The sequence below is a fragment of the Rhinolophus sinicus genome, chromosome 1 (genome assembly GCF_057876585.1).
Source record: "Rhinolophus sinicus isolate RSI-liver-muscle chromosome 1, RSI-T2T, whole genome shotgun sequence".
Lineage (NCBI taxonomy): Eukaryota > Metazoa > Chordata > Mammalia > Chiroptera > Rhinolophidae > Rhinolophus > Rhinolophus sinicus.
In genome coordinates, this window is record NC_142501.1 from 11,717,764 (window position 1) to 11,736,435 (window position 18,672).

The 18,672-nt window shown below is 52.9% G+C and overlaps 1 protein-coding gene across 1 annotated transcript; it reads right to left on the reverse strand.

Moving 5' to 3' along the window:
* Positions 1–278: 278 nt before the first annotated feature.
* On the reverse strand, positions 279–17,638 carry NCF4 (neutrophil cytosolic factor 4). The gene is made up of 10 exons (XM_019713435.3): positions 17,468–17,638; positions 12,899–12,983; positions 12,365–12,518; positions 10,047–10,117; positions 6,930–7,057; positions 5,725–5,782; positions 4,933–5,031; positions 2,715–2,845; positions 2,372–2,437; positions 279–1,140 (listed from the first exon to the last, which is right to left on the reverse strand). Exons 1-10 carry the CDS (start codon positions 17,497–17,499, stop codon positions 945–947), a joined length of 1,020 nt encoding a protein of 339 aa, XP_019568994.1. The 5' UTR covers positions 17,500–17,638; the 3' UTR covers positions 279–944.
* Between the last annotated feature and the right edge of the window lie 1,034 nt (positions 17,639–18,672).

Genomic DNA, 18,672 nt, shown 5'->3' on the forward strand with positions numbered 1-18,672 from the left:
TTCATATTCTCCAACTACTTGTCTGTGTTATATTTTGGGTATTTCTTTGGTTTTTATCTTCCAATTCACTAGTTTTCTCTTCACCTGTGTGTAATATACTATCTAACTTATACACCGAGTTTTCTGTTTCAATAGATTTACACACACACACACACACACCTATACATATGTATATGTAAATATAATATATATATATATATATATATATATATATATATATATATATATATATATATATATACTATCATTCTTTTGCAAACCTACCTATAGCTCATTCATTGTTATGATTTCATTCTTTATTTCTTTAAACATTTCAGTCATGTCGTTCCAAGATCAACAATCCCTGGGGCTCTAAAGCTATTGTTTGTTGTTACTGCCTCTTCTCACTCACAGAGATTTGCTCATCGCTGACAATGAGCCCTTTGCCTCATCTTAATCTCAGTGACTCGCATCATCGAAAACTGGGGACATGCTACTCTAAAGGGGACACTTTTCTGCTTGGACCCAGGAATGCCACTTTCCCAGAGCCACCTCACCCCTCACCCTCAGGGTTTTGACTCAACACTGGAGCCCCTGGTCCAGACCCCCAACCTCATGGCCTCCCCAGGGCTCAGCATTTTGACAGCAGCACTGCCTATGCCTTCCAGAACAACCCCAAAATGGGGCCAAATGGATTCCGGCCCCAGCTCTGATCATGGGGTGGGGTGTGGGCGGGTCATTGGAGAACCCCACGACTTCTTGAGTCTTATGATTCTTTGAAGAGTGTGTCCTATCTAGGGTCTATTCATTTTGTGGCAGCCGAGCCCCTTGGTGTATCTGGTCAGGTAACATGTTAGAAGCCAAACAACTGGATTTTTTGTAAACAGACATTGCAAGATCTGTTTGATTTTTCTTAATGGATGTTTTTTCAGGTGTCCCTTCACTGCCCCAGGGACATCAGTGGCTCAGGGGACTGTGTTGTACAGCTTGTAGTCGTCCTTCTGGGTGACGTGCAGCTTCCAGGGGAAGAGGCGCTTCTGGGTGGGGAGAGCTTGGGCCTGTCTCACCATGAGCCGCACGTCTTCATCCGAGAGCAGCCGAATCAGGTCACCATCAGCATCCCGGAAATTTAGGGCAATGTCCTCCCTCTGGAACTCCCGCCTAAGTGGGAAAGTTCAGGGAGAATGAAAATTCCAGAAGCCTTAAGCCTACGCATGGGGGGAGGGAGTGGGGCAGAGAGAGTTTTAGGGTCTCGACCTAAAACTCAGAAGAGGTCAGAGCTTGACACAGGCCTTATCACGTGACTGATCCAAGCTGCCACTGAGCAGAGGGAGAAACGGACGCCTACGGTGGGCAGCGGGGGGGGGGGGGTTTCATACTAAATTAGTGGCACAGCCTGAAATGTCTTGTGTATAAATGTAATGAACACGTAAGAACTGTCCTGGGAAGACGAGTGCACACGGTAGAGCAGAATAAAGCCCTTGAAAGACCTGTGAGCAGCTATTGAGAATTCTCTAAGGCCTGGGCCTGTCCAATGTGGGGTGTCAGTAGGTGGGCACTCTTCTACCTGGCTGGCCAAAAAAAAAAAAAAAGACCAACAACAACAAAAAAATGTGATCCAACCTTTCCATGAGTAATTTGACAAAACAGCTCAGAAGCCTAACAGACTTGCAAACACTTTGATCCCCAAATTCCACTTCTAGAAAATCATCCTAAAGAAATAGTCAGGCAAGTCACCAAACACGTAAATCACAGCATTACTTATAGTAGTAAAAATGGAAGGTTAACTTAAATAACCAACAAAAGGGGATGACCACATTAATTATGATGCATGCCCAGAATGACTCCACGTGGCCAATTAAAGTAATAGTTATGTGGGGGTGGGGTGGGGGTGTGCACTGAGGAAATCTGAAGGTACATCAAACAATGAGAGGAGTAAAGTTATGAGGTGATGTCACTTCTTTATACCTTTCTGGGATTTCTGGCATTCTTGTTTTTTTCATAATAAATAGGTATTGCTTTTATAGTCAGGAAGGTAGCAATGCTATTTCCATTCTGTAAAATAATTGTCTATAACTAAACTGGATCTTGAGAGATGGCAATCCCTGACGGTGGGGAATCCAAGTCCGTTTTTACCCAAAAAGATATTAGCTCCAGCCACAAATCCACACTCACAAACTGTGACCTCATCCAAGTCCCTTCACCTCTCTGCAGCCCTTCCTCCCCCAATAACATAGGGAGCTAATAGCCACCCTGTAGGGCTGGGCTGTGGGTAAAACAAGAAGGCAAACTAGATGCAGATAGTACCTTCACGCATTATATTTCTCCACCAGATCTCTTCTCCAGCGTGTGTGACCCCCTCACCTCCTGCCCTCCCACCCCAACCCCTCACCTCATGAGCTGCAGCAGGTCCTTGAACAGTGGAGTGCTACTGAGGTCTTCCTCCACCGCGATGTCCCTAAGGGGACAATAGGCATTGGTGAGGAGGTGTCAGGCCAGAAGGGGGACATGGGAATGAGGCTGGCTAAGCCACAATGGACCTTGACCTCTGGTTATGGCACTTCTCTGGAGGCTTATCTGGAGGACAGTGGGGGCCACTGCAGATTTTTAAGTGTGTGTGTATGGGGGGGGGGGCACATGAGATCCGATTTAGGTCTCAGAACCCAGAGTGGCATGGAGGGTGGGAGTGGGGCTGGGCCAGGTGGGCGGACAGGTTCCTCCTTCAGGACACAAACTTGATGGTGCTGATGGTGTCCTCATAGTAATAGCAGCGCAGCCAGTTGGTGGGGTCGTCTTCTTCAGGGAAGTCCTTGAGGATCTTCACGAAGGACAGTGGGAAGATGCCGGTGGCTCCCCGAACAGTGCCCTGAGGAGGAAAAAGGCAGCTGCTCTGTCTGCGTGAGGGCGACATCTCAGGGCCTCCAGCCCCCATATAATGATGGGGAAAGGCAGACGAGGTCTGGGTCCCCTCACGTAGAGGGAGGAGAAAAAGTGACCAAAGTCACCAAGTTGTTCATCCCCAAAAGATTTCCGTTTTAGAATAGGTGAAGATCTGAATTTATCTGGTCTGCTATGATCTTTCATTCATTCACTCCATCATGGAGTCATTCAAAGACTGCTTCAGCACCAGCTCTGTGGCCGGCCCTGGGCACTCAGAACAGATGAAAGCCCTCGCGCTCTCTCGTGGAACTTCCACTATAACGGAGAGTGACAATGTGCAGGTAAATAGGCGAACTTCATGGTGAGTGAGATGGCAGTCGGTGTTAAACAGGAAAATAGAACTGGGGAGGGGGAGGGAAGGGCGGTTCCCACTCATTCATTCATTCCACAGATAACGCTGAGCTTTAGGCCAAACAGCCAGAAATCTCTCTCTCTGCAGCCCAGGCCTCTGTCCTAAACTTCAGGCCAAGACCCAGCCACGGCCTGTGCTTTGCACCTACATTCTTAGTCTTCACAACCCTATGGAAGACATTATCGTTTATGTCCCATTTTACAGACATATAAAGTAAGGCTCCAAGTTGTCCTCCTCTGACCCTCCCCTCAACCTGAGGCCAGAAGTTGGCCAGCATGCTAACACAAAGAACTTTCCAGAAAACAGGAAGGCAACAAACATGTCCTATTTCTGGAGAATGACCCAGCGATACCCCTCGGGCAGCTGTCAGAGCTGATGAGTACCTAAGACAGAGCTCCAGGACTGGGGTGAAATCAAAACTGCCAAGTCCGCAGGACTGGTGGGCCTGGCTCCTCTCCAGCTCTGGACGCCAGGAACCCTCCCCCACCCTCAATGGACCCCCTGGGACCTGTCCTACAACCTCCTTCAGACACTGCCTCCCAGGAGCTCCGAGAGAAGGGAATCTTGATTAAGAACAATAGGACCGAACCCAAAAGGCAGGCACGAGGCCAGGCCCTCCCACTCTGTGACCTCCCATCTCCACTCAACGAGTCATTGCGAGCCCTTACACAGGCCACACTGGCTGCAGGTGGGGACAAAGCAATGACCAAGACAGGCTCTGGCTCCAGAGTCTCATCTAACTCTCTCAACAGCCCTGGCACTGGCTGGACACCACGCATGCACCCAGGCTTTCTATGGGCCAAGCCCTGAACAGCTACACCTCCTTTAACCCTTTCAGGAACCCTATGAAGAAATTGCCAGCGTTGCCTCAATTTACAGAAAAGGAAACCACACGGTTGAGCAAGTTTCCCTACGTCACAAAGATAGTTTCGAACAGAGCTAGGACGTGACACCAGACAGGCTGACTCTAGAGCTCAAGCTTTTCACAGTTATCTTTTCTTGCTGCCTGCAAGGTCAGTAATGTTATCCCAGGGTACAGGCCAGTGCATTTCAACTGGGGGTGATTTGCCCCCAGGGCCAAATGTCTGAAGATTCGATTGTTGCAACTAGAAGGGTGCAACTGGCATCTACCTGTTGGTAGAAACCAAGGATGCAGCTAAAGACTCTGCAATGCACAGGACAGCCTCACAACAAAGAACTACCTGGTCCCAAATGTCAGTAGTGCCGAGGCTGGAAACCCTGTGATAGTCCAAGAAATTAAACTCAGTTAACTGACTTGCCTGAAGGAACTGTTTCTTGGGGTCAGAACTAAAGGCAAGTGTGGGCTCCAGAATCTTCTGTCCAGCCACACAACTGTCTCCCCAGTGGCTGTGTGCGCTCAGCCTCCTCCTACCCACCTGCCCAGGTCTCCAGAACTATCCTCAGACGGCATCTCCTCCCTGGGACCTTCCCGGACCCTCCTCATTCTCTGACGGCCCCACCAGACTCAAAGCATCAAATCTCATCTGCATTGTCACCTCAGTTTTCACTTCCACCCTCACTTCCACCCTCACCTCCACCCTCTCCTCCATCTTCATCTCCACCCTCACCTCCACCCTCACCTCCACCCTCACCTCCAACCTTTCCTCCATCTTCATCTCCACCCTCGCCTTCCCTCTCACCTCCAGCCAGTCTTTGTTGATCCGACTGAGAAGGAAGATCACATCTCCAGCTTTGAAATTCAGCTCCAGTTTGCTGTTCCCAGTGAAGTCAAACAGCGCCTGGGGAGAAGACAGGAGTGAGGAGCAGGGAGGAAGCATTCACTGAGTTCCTACTACGTGCTGACATACTTAGGTGTCCCATTTAACAGGTGAAGAGACTGGGGTTCAGGGAGGATGAGGGACTTGTCTGAAACCACTCCCCTAGTTAGTGGAGGAGCTAGGATTAGAACCCAGGTCCTCCTGACCCCAGAGTGGGTGCTCCTTTCAGACCTGGTGCAATGAGCATGGAGACAGGAGCCAGTCTCCCTGGATCCAGCACCTTCCCCAACCCCCCAGGCCTCAGTGTGGGCTCCAGCGCTCCCATAAGCCTCCAGGCACTGACCACACTGGTTCTGAAATGCACATTTTTATGTGTGTGTCCCCAGGGAGCTGTGAGTTCCTTGAAGACAGGGCCTTGTCTGAGTCATCACTGAGGTTTCAGTCCCCCAGCGGGGCTGGTGCAGACGGTCCCAGAAAAGCTTGGTGAATGAATGATGAATGCATAATGCTCTTCTGCCTCTGTGGGCCTGTCGCGTCCCCTCCTCTCAGCTGGGCTAGGGTCCAGTGCCCAAGGCTGAGGCTGTGGCCCTGTCTCCCCACAGCACCCAACCCCATCCTAGGCACCAGTGGACGCCCAGCAGGAGAGGCTCAGTGGCTGAGGGGGGAGCAAGGTTGCTGCCGAGAGGTGGGGTGTGGGCCTGGCCCGCGGGGTACCTCTGCTCGCGGAGCTGCCATGCGGTCTAAGCCATCACCTCGTGGGGACTCGCTCTTGCTGTGGAGAGAGAAGAGGGGCTGTCAGCCCTTGGGGTTCTCTCCGGTGGAGGCCAGCTCCCTGCTTCTGCACCAGAGGAGACCCTCCCCAGAGGCAGGAAAGGTATGGGGGTGGGGGGAGCAGATGTTAAAAATGCAGCTACAGTTGCTCCTATGGGCCATCCCACTTCTCCCCCGCCCCCAGTTCTCAGTGCCCCTGAAGGGGAGACTGTACCCCCTTTGTACATCAGGAAGCAGGGGCCGAGAAAGGAGGTAAGGAGGACACATCTGTTTAGTGCCATAACTTGCCAAACATTTCACATTTGTTTTCTTCTACTCCCCACACCCAACCTCTGAAGTCATGTTATTATTCTAACGTTTCAGCCGAGGATGCAGGTTTGGAGAAGGGATATGCCCTCTCCAGGGCCCAGGGCTGCTGTGTGGCATAGCTGGAATTCAGCCTTTGCCTGCATGGGTGCGCAGGGGCAATGGCCACACACCGGGAGGACACTCAGAGATACCGGCTGCAGGAAGGAGGGATGGGGTGGGGGCTCAGGACTCCGGAGCACAGTCCTGCAACAGAAGCAGCACCCTTGCCTTTGGAAACCCAGCACGATTTCAGTGGCTTGGATTTTCAAGGATCATTTCCTGCTTAGGAGGGGGCTGGAAGGGAGTGCTGGGCTGTTTGGAACAAGGGAGTGAGCAGCAGCCTCCCTGGAGGTCAGCGTGGGGCCATCAGCGTGGGGCCAAAGTTGGCTCCACGGAACTAAATCCAACCAGAGACAAGGCTCCCCACAGCCGGGAAATGCTCAGTGTTTGCAGATGGCGCAGCTCCTCCTTCCTCTCCCGGCTCCCCACTCTGTCCAGCCAGCCAGGGTCCTCGGGCCATCCTCAGTGGTTGCTGTGGCACCAAAACTTCCCCATCAATGGCCCAGCCCCTGCCCTCGGGTCCTTACTGTCACACACATCAAAACGCACCCACTTTCTGTCCCTCCATTCCTGCGCTTAATTTTCCAAGCTCCTCTAATAAGCCGAACATCCTGGAGTGCTCAGGAATAGAACTGATCTCCGTTCCCTCCCTTCCTCCAGGGAAGATAGGGACAGAATGCCTGGTTAGGGGGAAAAGGCTTGGGGCCCTGACCCTCCTAGTGCAGGGACCGGTAGCTTACACTTTCCGGGTGCGTGGGCGGAGCCGGCGCAGCGCCTGGGGCACCTGCTCTGAGTCGTAGGGCGACTGGTAGAAGAAGATCCGGACATCCTCGTCCATCAGCACCCATATGGGCAGGCTGAGCAGGCTCTGAGTTTGGGCGAGAGAGCAGGACAGGGTGTGGTGGTCAGCAGAAAGGTCTGGACATCCCAACCCAGTGGCTCCATCCTCTGCCCCCACACTGGACCCTTCTCTCTACCGGCTGGTTCTCTGCCCAATAACAGAAACAAGATCTATTTTAACATTTTCAGGCTGAGGTAACATTTCACAAGTTTTGTTCCTGGGTTCAAGGTGAGGAGAGGGCTGACCTGAGAGAGGTCATTTGGAAAAGGTCAAAAGGCCTCCAGACACAACAATAAAGGCAATGCCAGGTAACGTGACATGGTGGGGACTGTCCAGGCAGTGCACTGAGTGCCACACCATGTGACCTCCCTCCATTCATGGTAACCTGAAAGTTAGAGTCAGAGACGTGAGGAGACCTGCCCAAGGCCACACAGCCTAGCAAGTGACAAAGCTGGGGCATCCAGAGCCATCTGCCATCAAGGCCCATTCCTTAGCTCAAAATGAGACAACTGTTGGGGCGGGGGGAGGCGGATACCCCAAATAATCCAAATTAACAACAGTTGGTGATATTAGGACCTAACAAACACTTGCTGATACTTTATCTTGTATCACAGTTAGGGAAACTGAGGCTGGGAAAGGGAAAGTGCCTGGTCCAGTTGGCAGAACTAGGAAGTGGTGGGGTTGGGACTCTCACTCGATCTGAGGCTGGTTATACTGCCACGATGCAAAGACCCTGAGGCTGTGAGGACCCAGAACCCAGCAAGGTCACCCCCAAGCCACACATGGCACAGGTCCCCACCCCTCAACCACATACTGCACAGGCCGCCAGGAACCCCATGGTTGGCTCTGGGTGCTGTAGTCCTACAGGCACCCAGAGCCCAGACCCCCTGGAGAATCCCACAGAGGCAGCAGGATTGAAGGGACTGGGGACTCCATCCCAGAGGCACTGGGAACGCAAAGCCTAAGAAAGACACGGCTGCCATAGGACAGACTGGCAGGCAGCCCAGAGTTGGGTCGAAGGGCACAGACACTGAGCCAGGCTGTGCCCGGTATCAAGTCCCAGCTCCACTGTCCACCAGCCGGGCGACCTTGGACCAGCCTCTGGATGTTCATTAGTAATATGGGGATGGTAACAGTATCTCCCTCGTGGGACTGTGTAAGGATTAAATAAGTGAGTATATGCACAACACTTAGAGGAGCACCGGGCACCTAGCAAGCGGCCCATCAAAGTTAGGTATTACCATTGTGGCTGTTACTTTCATTACTACATAGCACAGTGGGTAAGAGCACAACCCTAGAGTCTCAGAGATGTGAGTTCGAATCCCATTCCTCCCACCTAAGTGCTCTGTGACACTGACACTCTACCTCTCTGTGCCTCCTTTCCTCATTTTCAATTTGGGATAATAGTACCTAACTCATAAATTTTTGAGGGAATTAAATAAACCTATTCAATTATCCACCAAATGCATACCGAGTAGTTCCAGGCCGGTGTTATTACATGACCCATATTCTTCATGAGGACAGAGGTAAGACCAGTGGGTGGAAATTATAGGGACTCAAGCTTTTCTAATAGCTATCCAACAATGGGACAAGCAGACTGGGGCAGGGGAGAGTGGTAGTGTAGGTGTGCAAGCACAGATTGGGGTTGCCATAGCAGAGATTCCTGCACTGGTTGACCTCTGGGCTTCAAGAAATCAAATCGGACACAGACAGACAGAGATGGGATCCTCTAGGCTGCTGGTTACTAAGACCAAGTGTAGGATGAAGAATCCCAGCTCTGCAGCCTCTTCTTCCTCCCACCAGAGCACTCTACTCTTCTAGACCTTGGAGAGAAGGGTGGAACTTCCAGCCACCCTGAAGGAGCAGCTATCACAGCACCCCCTGGAGGAGCGACACCTCCAGTGCTGGAGCTCACACGGCTTCCCTTCCTCTCTCTTTTGGCTCAGAGCCCAGGATCCCCTAAGCCACCAAAGAGGGCAGGCCGGCCATCTCCACTAGGAATCACGATCTCAAATTCTGGAAGCAGGTTCACAGTTTACAAAGCACTTTCCTGCCCTTTTCTCAATCGATCCCAGAGTCACTCCTGTGAGACCAGAGAGCTGGAGGCACTGCCCCATTTCATAAGAGAACCAGGAACCAGAGAGCATGGCAAACTCGCCCCAAGTCACCCAAACAGTTAACATCAAAGCAAAAATGGAAGCGACTCCTAGCTCAGTGTTCTTTAGCGGTGAAAGTAGAAGGAAGGGGGGCCCTCATGGCTGTGATAACGTCTCTGTGCTAAGAGGAGGGCTTCCTCCTCCAGTTTCCTGAAGTTGTCATCAAGCCATGGTTTGCATGCCTCTAGTGATGGGGTGCTCACTACCTCGTGAGGAACAGCGTCCCTTTCTTGCATAGTTTTGTTTGGTGGGAGGTCTTTCCTGGCCAGCCTGGTCTCTGTCTTTAAGATGCTCCTACCTCTGTGCTCCCATCTCCTAGGGATACAGACAATTTATAGGTTGGGGAATATACAAGGGCACCCAGCCATGGCTCATGAATACAACTAATATCCAGCCTGTGCCCTGGCAAGGGGCCCTTTCTCTAGTTCGTACAAAGGGGCTATGTGAGAGAGCTGGTACCCTGTCCATCACGCCCCCGTTCTATAGGCCAAGCCTCTTTGTGACTTCATGACCCAGCTGACTGTATTCCACTGGGCAGTGGGTACCTCGGGGGCAGGCACCAGATCCCATTCGCCTCTGTATCAGAATGCCCAGCACAGATATTAGATTTGTCCATTCAAAGCATGGCTCCTTGTATCTTCACGGCTCCTGCACCACCTCTTCCACAACCTCCAGAACCCTGAGACACATCCTGTTTCTCTCCCTAGGCCAGGCCTTCAAGGACTGAATTTGCAGGCTATTGGAGCGGGAGAACCAGCCCCAGTTCCCAAAGCCATGCCCAGAGATGGTACCTAGGCTATCCATACCTCCCAATACCCTGTGCCCTCCCAGGTGCCAGGGTGGCATGGCCCTGCTGTTACCTTCATGTAGGCATTGAGGGCAGGTATCCGCATCTCGGCGATCTCCTGTTTCACACCCATGTAGACTTTGGCTGAGGAGAGGAAAAGAACTGTCCTGGGGGCCCAGCCAAGAACACGGTTTCTGGGGTCTTCCCCTCTGGTCGGGGCTCTTCCCCCTCACCTTTCCATGGCACTGAAGTGGTCACTGTGGACCATCCCATCCAACTGGCATTCTGTGAGTTGCACTATTGAGAGCTGGTATTTTTCTCATTTTAATTGTTTATGTGTTGCTTATCCACCCCTCACCACACACACACACACACACACACACACACACACACACGATTCTTAGCTCTAAGAGAACCGGACCTCTGCTTCGCTCACAGCTGTATCCCCATCACCTAGGTCCCTATCCTGGCTGCCATATTCAAGTCACCCGAGGCGGATTAAAAATATTGTGTGGTACTCACTCCAGACAATAAAATCCGAATTTCTAGGCGTGGGACTTAGGCATTGATTGGGGTTCTTTAAATCTCAAGTGACTTCCATATGCTGCTTACGTTAAGAACCATGGGTCTAGAATGTTGCCCAAATCAATAAATATTTGTTGAGTGGATGAATGAATTCTTGCTCAAGCAAGGCCCAAGCGTCCGGGGGGAGAGAAACAGACAATGGCTGAGCAGAGACAGATGGCCTCTCCAGGACCCATAGGCAGGAGCGCCAGTGGAACCACCCACCCTGAGAGAATGTGAGCCCTGTCTGGCTGTCACTGCCCATGAGGCAGGCAGGGCTGGTGTCTGGCAAGTGGCAGGAGGGTATCATCTGAGGTCCATGACATTTGAGAGTTAGTAGCCAGAAAAGGACAATTAAAGTCACTGGCAAGGGCTCAGATTGCCTGGGGGTGAGGGTAGGGGTGTTGGGAGTGAGAAGGCAAAGGTACAGCGAGTGCCACCTTCCAAGAAGCAGCAGAGGCCGCTTCTCTAAGGAGACACTGGAGGAGCAGCCGGTGAGGTAGGAAGGAAACTGGGAGAGGCTGGCTCCGTGGAAGTTTGGAGAGAGTTTCCTGGAGGAGGAAGCGGGACAATGACGACGAGGCCGGAGATGTGGCCGTGGAAGTCAGAGTTCACAGGTCACAGGCCGCCATCCTAAGGGGAATTCAGGGGAGCAGTGAGAGCTGAAACCAGCCTGTGGGTTGAGCAGCTGGTGGGAGCGAGAAGGTGAGACGGCGAGTGAAGATTTGTTGCAAAAGCGAGAAAAGGAGGTTTGGAGGGTTCTTGGGGCTCAAGGAGGCTTCCTGCAAGAGTGCTTACTGATGGCACATTTTGTTTAAAGACGGAAGAGAGCTGAGACTGTGTAGAATCTTGGCAGAGTCAAGACATACTGGAGGAGGTGAGCATAGGAAACACACTGGACTAGCTGTCAGGGGAAAGCACCAAAAGAGGAGAGAAGCCAGCTGAGAGCATGAGAGACCCCCGTTTCCCCTGCAGCCCAGAGAAGGGGAAGGGGCAGATGTAAGCAGAACCAGCTTCAAAGGAGGGAAAGAGAAGCCAGGAGCCCCCAGGGAACGGCTTCAGTTCCTCGTGGGGCAGGAAGAGAAGGAACCATAGGCATTTGCTGAGACAAAGTAAGAGCCAGTGGAGATGGGGTTTGATCTTGAAGAAGGAAAGGGCAGGAACTGTCGCTGTTGTTTGGGAGAAGGGTGCTCATATGTTGCCTGCAGGGCGTGGAGGGCACTCGGAGACCACACAGGTGGGGGTTTCTGCTGCAGGGCTCAGGAGGGCAGGCGCTGAGGAGTCGGAGCTTTGGGCTCATCCAAGATGCAAGTGAGGACCGAGTTGGGGAGGAAGGCCAAGAGGCAAGGGGTGAAGGGACTGTCCAAAAGCAGAGGAGTGACGCCCACAGCATCTCAGCGGAGCAGAGAAAGAGGGGGAGCCGTAGGGATTGGCGGAAGCTGGGACTGCAAGGGGAGAGGGCAGTTCTCATGGAAGGGCCGCAAGGAGTGCTGGAAAATGAGTGTGTGTTCGGCTAGGGAGACACAGAACGCCTGACTCGGCGGGGAGAGGCCGGTGCTCACGTGCTCCAAACCATGGCCTCTCTCACTGGTGGATGGCTAAAGCCGTGAAGGTCATTGGAGCACAGCAGGTGAAGGGTTATGAGGCCAGAGAGCTAGAGGTGGCAGCCTGTGATGGCAGGAAGGGGCCATGGACTGCATGAATGGGTTTAATGTGGGTAAAAATAGAATAACCGAATAGTGTCAGCAGAGCAGCAGAGCCGATGGGCGCAGCTCCGACCAGGGGAAGGAGGCCCGAGGGAAGCAGGACCGAGAGCAGCCGGCCTACCTGGGAGGGTGGGCAGGATGCAGGTGAAGGGGCTGGTCTTGCTCTCTGGCCCGTAGCGCTCCTCCAGCTTGCTCTGCAAGGCATAGAACTGGCGGTAGCGGCGGTAGATGAGGTACTTGGATCCCCCTTTCGTCTTCACTTCGATGACGAAAACCTAGGGAAGACAGAGGCCAGGGGTAGGGCCTCAGAAGCCCGGGGCAACAGAGGGGGAGGTTCAGAGGTCCTACGGTCAGAGCAGCCTCGATAGGACATTTGGGCCCAGATGATTCTTTGCTGTAGGGCATTGGGTAGCATCCCTGGGCTCCACTCACTAGATGCCAGTAGCAGCCCCACCCCAAGTTGTAATAATGAAAAATGCCTCGAGATATTAACTGCCAGATGTCCCCTGGAGGGCAAAATCACCCTGCTGAGAACCACTGGGATAGAAGTGATGAGATGAGAGAGGTGAAGGTTCAGAGGTCAGAGGGTAAAGGTTCAGCTGTCAGATCGTTAGAGTTTCAGAGTCAGAGGTGAAGGTTCAGGGGTCTCTCTTACAAAGTGGCTGCTGAAGCCCCTCTTCTCCTCGATGTCGGCGATGTTGGCTGAGATGGCAACGTCGTCTGGAAGCTGTTCAAAGTCGCTGAGGGAGGCCGGAGGAAAAGAGCCTGGTCATTGTCCTGGCGTGTCCGGTGGGCCCACGGGGTGTGAGCACAGTGAACCCAGGTGCATTCAGCATTCCTCATTCAATACCCGTTTGCAAGCCAGGCCAGGACCCAAGCCAGACCTCCCGAGTGCAGGCATCGGGAGATGGGACCGTACGGTAACAGCCATGTTATGGTCTAGCAATATCCATCCAGGACCAGCGCATTCCTGATCCAGAGGGATGGACACAGCCAGCGTGGTCTCCCCCCTTCCCCTGTCTGCCTGCCTTGAAAGCACATGTGACATCTGGACCTGCAACAGCCACGTTGCATCCTTGAGGCAAAAACATGAGGAAGACCAAAGGAATGTCTGGAATGCTCATCCTCAAGTCACTGAGCTGCAGAATCAGCTGTGAACCTCTGCACTTGTTGTGATATGAAAACGAACAAACAAACAAGAAAAACACCCTGTTTGTTTAAGCCAATGTCAGGTCCTCTGTTTCCTGCAGCCTTAGGCATTTCCAGTGGACACACTACCAATTTGCCAGTCATTCTTGAGTTATGACCAGCAGGGATTTGGGACTGTTTGGATGTGGAGGTGGAAGAAAAGGCAGTGTCAAGAGTGACATCGCATGTCACCCATATTCTGACCAGGATGGGAGCGGTTTCAGGCACGCTGATTTGAGAGGCCTCTTGCTCACCTAAGTGGAGGTCCAGGAAGAGCTGGTGTGTGGCTCTGGAGCTAAGGGGAGGGGGGCATCTCTGCTGCAGTGGGAGAGGTAAGAACTGTCTGTCTATGACTGTGGTTAAGACACCCAGACAGGAGCAGTGAGCAGAGGATGGGGCTGAGAGGGGCAGATGGAGGAAGAGAAGACACACAGCCAAGAAGACGGAAGAAGTCACTGAGTCTAGCCATTTGCAAACAGTTGAAGAAACAAGAAGCAATTACGATTCTATGGTTGTAGCAATTGGGAAACAGGGAGTGCGGTGGGGGGAAGGGGCAGCGGTTGCCACATCAGAGGCCGCAGAGCTGGCCAGGACCTCAGGAGAAAGCTGTTTCAAAGTCTACACTCCTAGTCCCAGCCCCTGCTGGTCCTCACGTCACCTAGCGATGCAGGCTACCTCGGGATGCAGGAGGCTGCCATCGGGAGGTGACTCAGGGTGGCTGTGGGCGGGCAGAGGAAATCCCCACCACTCCCAGCACAACTTAGTGGCCACTGGCAACCTCCGCACTCACTTTCCACGAATGCCTCTATGGTGACAGACACCCTTGGGAGACACTTCCTCCTTCACTTTCTCCCCTGAGGCTGCACATTTCATAGGTATTTCATCTGTAATATGATGGGGGTAGGGCAGGAAGGGACCTGGGGTAGAAATGGCTTTGCACAGGGAGCCGGGCAGGTTGGGTAATTATAGCTACAGCCAACTATTTCCTGAGTGCTGACTGTACACCAGGCGCTCTTCTAAGACAGGGTCACCTTGTTACAGACAAGGAAACTGAGGCACAGAGAGGTTAACAAACTTGCGCATGTAAGTCGAGGGGGTGGGCTGCTCCTAGTTTGAAGCATGAACTTAGATAAATCCTAGCCTTCATTTCCCCATTTGAAGTAATAATAGCAAACCGTTGTTAGCACTCACGGTAGCTCAGACACTTGTTCTGAGCACATTAGAACATGGTCAATGCCTGCCTGGGTCTCATGGCTGAGTGGTCACTAAACAAAGAATTACATAATTTCAATGGTGATAGATGCTATGAAGGAAAGCACAGGGTGTTTGGAGCTGCAGAAGGAGTCTGGCCGTTACTGTTCTCCCTCCGAGAAGCAGTATGCAACAGGCAAGAGAGCTTGGCACTGCTAAGATGGGGGTTATGTCCGTCAGAGAGAAAAGCAGGGATGTTGTACTTATATGACGGCCAGGCTCGCTCAGACTGAGGGTGGTCAGGGAGGGCTTCCCAGAAGCAGCGGCACTGGGTCAGCAGGGAGAAGCCACGAGGAGCCGGCCACAGGACGACAGGCAAGGGAAACAGTGAGTGCCAGAGGCCTTAGCCATGCAAGAGGGGCAGGCTCTAGGGACTATGGGGTGGTGGGGGGGTGTCTGATGTGGCTGGAGCACACAAAGAAAAGGAGAAGGTAATGCGCGACGAAGCCAGCAAGACAGCACGAAGGGCCCTTGTGCCTTGCCCTGGGCTGGGGGTGGCAAGGAGGGGTCGTCAGGAGGGCACAGGAGGAAGATGAAGATCTGAACCCCCGCTCTGCCGTTGCCAAAAGGGACCTTGGGAACACTCTTCTCTGAGCTCTGGCTCCTGCCTCCTCTATAAAATGGGGACCAAAGAAGTATGTACATCCCGGGAGGGTGAAGAAGTCCCAGTGTAACCAGCACAGCCCGAGAACCCCCACGAGAGCAGGGACCTTGCCCACTCTGCATCCCTAGCGCCCAGAACAGCACTGGTCACACAGTAGGTGCTCAATAAGGGCTACTCCCTGTGTCTGTGCTTTAGCAAGTCCTCTGGTGGGCAGCGTGGGAGTGACCTGGCTGCCTGTGCAGCCAATCCAGGAAGCTGCTGCACTGGGGTGGGGTCAGGGGTACAGCAACCCCAAATGGATGTCCCCCTAGGATAACCACTCCCCTAGAGACCTCAACCAGGACCCCTCAGAACTGAAGTCAACTCATGGGCCCCTTAGGCACGAATGCTCAAGGCTCACACACACTCATGTTGTTCATGAAAAGTCCACTTGGGAGCCTAGACAAGAGAGGCCGAAGGTAGGAAAGATACTTGGGTGGCAGCTAGTTCAGGTTTTGTGGCTCCTGCACACAGTAGGTGCTCAAAACATGTTTGTTGGAACCAAACACAGTCTTTTCCATCTTTAGGCAGCTTGGATCTCAGAAAGGCCTGCTGTGGGGACTCTGGGGCCCTCCCACTGGGCCCTTGGCCTCAAGCAGAACACGCGTAAGGCCCACTTTCAAATAGGCCTCTGAGGCACCGGGAAGGTCAGTGACCCCAGGACCTGGATCTATGGCCCCATGAAGGGCTGCAAGAGGCAGCCATCCTCCTTTGGGAGGCAACGAGGGCTGATAAAGGACAGGCAGTGGGAGGGAGGGAGGCAGCGTGGAGTCCTGCTGGCCAGCTCTGGCGTCATCTCTCAGCTCCACGTACCCCAGGAAACAGGAAGTGCCACAAGCCTCCAACAGCAGCTGTTTCCTGAATGTTCGAGTTCATGTGTCAGGCCCAGAGAACTTGCGGGGATGAGGGGCTGGAATCTGATGGGACCACCTCCACCCAGGCCTCCAGCACCACCCTCTGTGGCTGTTCTCAATCCGCCCTGTAAGCACTGGCTTCTGCAGCCTCTCAGTCCACACAGCCACTGACAAGCCTTCCTCCTGACACCCAAACTTTGGAAATCCCAGGTTGGGCTAGAAGTTCCATTTCTAGCCCCATTCCGCCGTGGGCCCTTTGTTGCCCACTTCAGCCCGAACCAGCCTGACCCATCTCCCATGATCCTCTGAGTCACCTACACACAATTAGCACACGCTTTTCCTGATGTCACCTGCTGTTCCAATTCCAGAAGGCAGGAAGCAAGTGTCCTCAGGGTCCCCACAGCTTAGAGCACAGGCCCAGCTACTGAGGAAACATTCAGAAAATGCTGCTAGAGATGAGGCTAGGTCCTGGCGAGGCACTACTCCAAGCCCCAGCCTTGCCACTCACTCCCTCTGCCTCGAGAAAGTACATTATCTTCCTTGGGCCTCAGTTTTCTCACCTGTACAATGACAGGATTGGACTAGAAGGATCTAAGGACATTTTCCAGCTCAAAGAACCTCCCTCATTCATTCAGTCAGCAGCATTTACTGAGGACTTAGTCTGTACCAGCATTGTTCTACATCCCAGGGATACAGCATGATCAAAAGAGACAAATACAGTACGCGCATCAGACTTTCTTCTAATGGTGAGCCAGTGATGAAGAAAACAAATAAATGAGTCTAGAATATTATGCCAGTAATATAAGGACTGTACAGAAAAAGGAGGTCATAGAGAAATGAGGGGGCAGTCAGGGAAGGCTTTTCGGAGGAGGTGACATTTGAGCCAACCCCTAAATAAAGAGGGAGAACAAGCCAGCTTCTGTGATCATGGTTGAACAGAAGATGAAAAGCCATTACTAACCATAATGCAGAGCAGTGAACCCAGCCTGGGACCCAGACCATCTGAGTTCCTGTCCAGACTCTGCCACCCACTCTTATGTGACTCTGGGAAAGTCACTCCCACTCTCTGAACCTCATGTGTTCATCTGTGCCTGACGGAGGTGAACCGCAACGTAGTTCCCTTAAAACAGTTCTAAGAGTCTGCATTTCTGAGTATTCGGTCTCTGACTCAATTCCAGCCTCTCAACTTTTGACATTGATAGGGGGCTGCAGGAGGGCCTACCTCCATCCCCCAAGGCCTGCTGGGAACAGCGAGGAGGCCCAAGGAGGGCCGCACCCATGCACTCACCTCTCAGCCCGCAGTTGCTGGGCCACGGCCATGGCCGTCAGTGGTCCAGGGGAGTGAATGACGGAGGGTCTCACCCAACTGGCTCAGGCTGAGTTCTCCTCTCACTTCCCTCCAGCCACCCTGTGTCTGGGCTGCGGTTCCAGGAGCCTCAAAAGCAGCCTTTGGGGCGGCCCCACCCTGCTTCTCTCCACTGTAGAAGAGGCCCCTCCTCCAGGTTCTCTAGATTTAGCTGATGCTCCGCACTTCCTCCCAACCATCTCCCAGCTGCACTGCAATTGGGGAAGTAAGTGCCTACACTCAGACGCTGGGTTTGCAAGAGTCCACTGATCTGGAGGCTTTGGGGACTTCCTCCATGATAGTTCTTGGTGCCAGGCCTCCGTTGGGCATCAGAGAGCTCCACTCCGTCAGAGACAGGGTCCCAAGTGCTGGCTCAGCCACTAAGGGGCCTGCCTTGTGACCTTGAGGAGTCACTCCTTGTCCTCTGGCTCATCAAACCCAACCTGAACACTGTCAGTGGCACTTTGCCCAAGGGATTCCCTAGGCCTAGAGTGCTGGCCTCTACCATGCCTGCTATCCCTGGGGCCCAGCTCAAATGCCACTTCCTCCAAGAAGCCTCCCTGGTTCCCCCAACAGAGTGACTGCTCACAGGCTCCTCCTATTAGAGTGTTTGTTTTCGCTTCCATCTTCCCCTTTCTCTGGAGCTCTACATTATACTTTCCTCTCTAAAGGGCTGCCAGACAGAGTGAGCTGCACATTACAAACCTAACCACACTTGGCCCTGCTGAAACTCTTCAACTGCTCACCTGCACCTAGGAGAAAGTCCAAACTTCTAGCTCTGCCTGCCTCCCTGCAAAGCTCTAAAGGAACAACGAGCGTCCCGAGACCCCTTTCCTAGGCTCTCGCCTTCCCACACTGGCCTCCATGCCATTTCTGGAGTGCTCCAAGCTGTCTGCTCCTCAGGGCCTTCGTGCTCGCTGTTCCTCTGCTGGGATGCTCTCTCCTGCCTCCTTTAGGGCTTGGCTGGGAAGTCACTTCTTTCGTGAGCCCTCACCCTGAATGAAGCCCCTCCCTATGGTAGTCTCTCCTAGATCCCCATGCTTCTACTTCAGAGCATTTGGAACTACTGTCATTTCATTTTTGTCTGCGTATTTATATGTTTAACGACTGCCTTCCCAGCTAGCACAGTGCCTGGCACATTGCCAGTA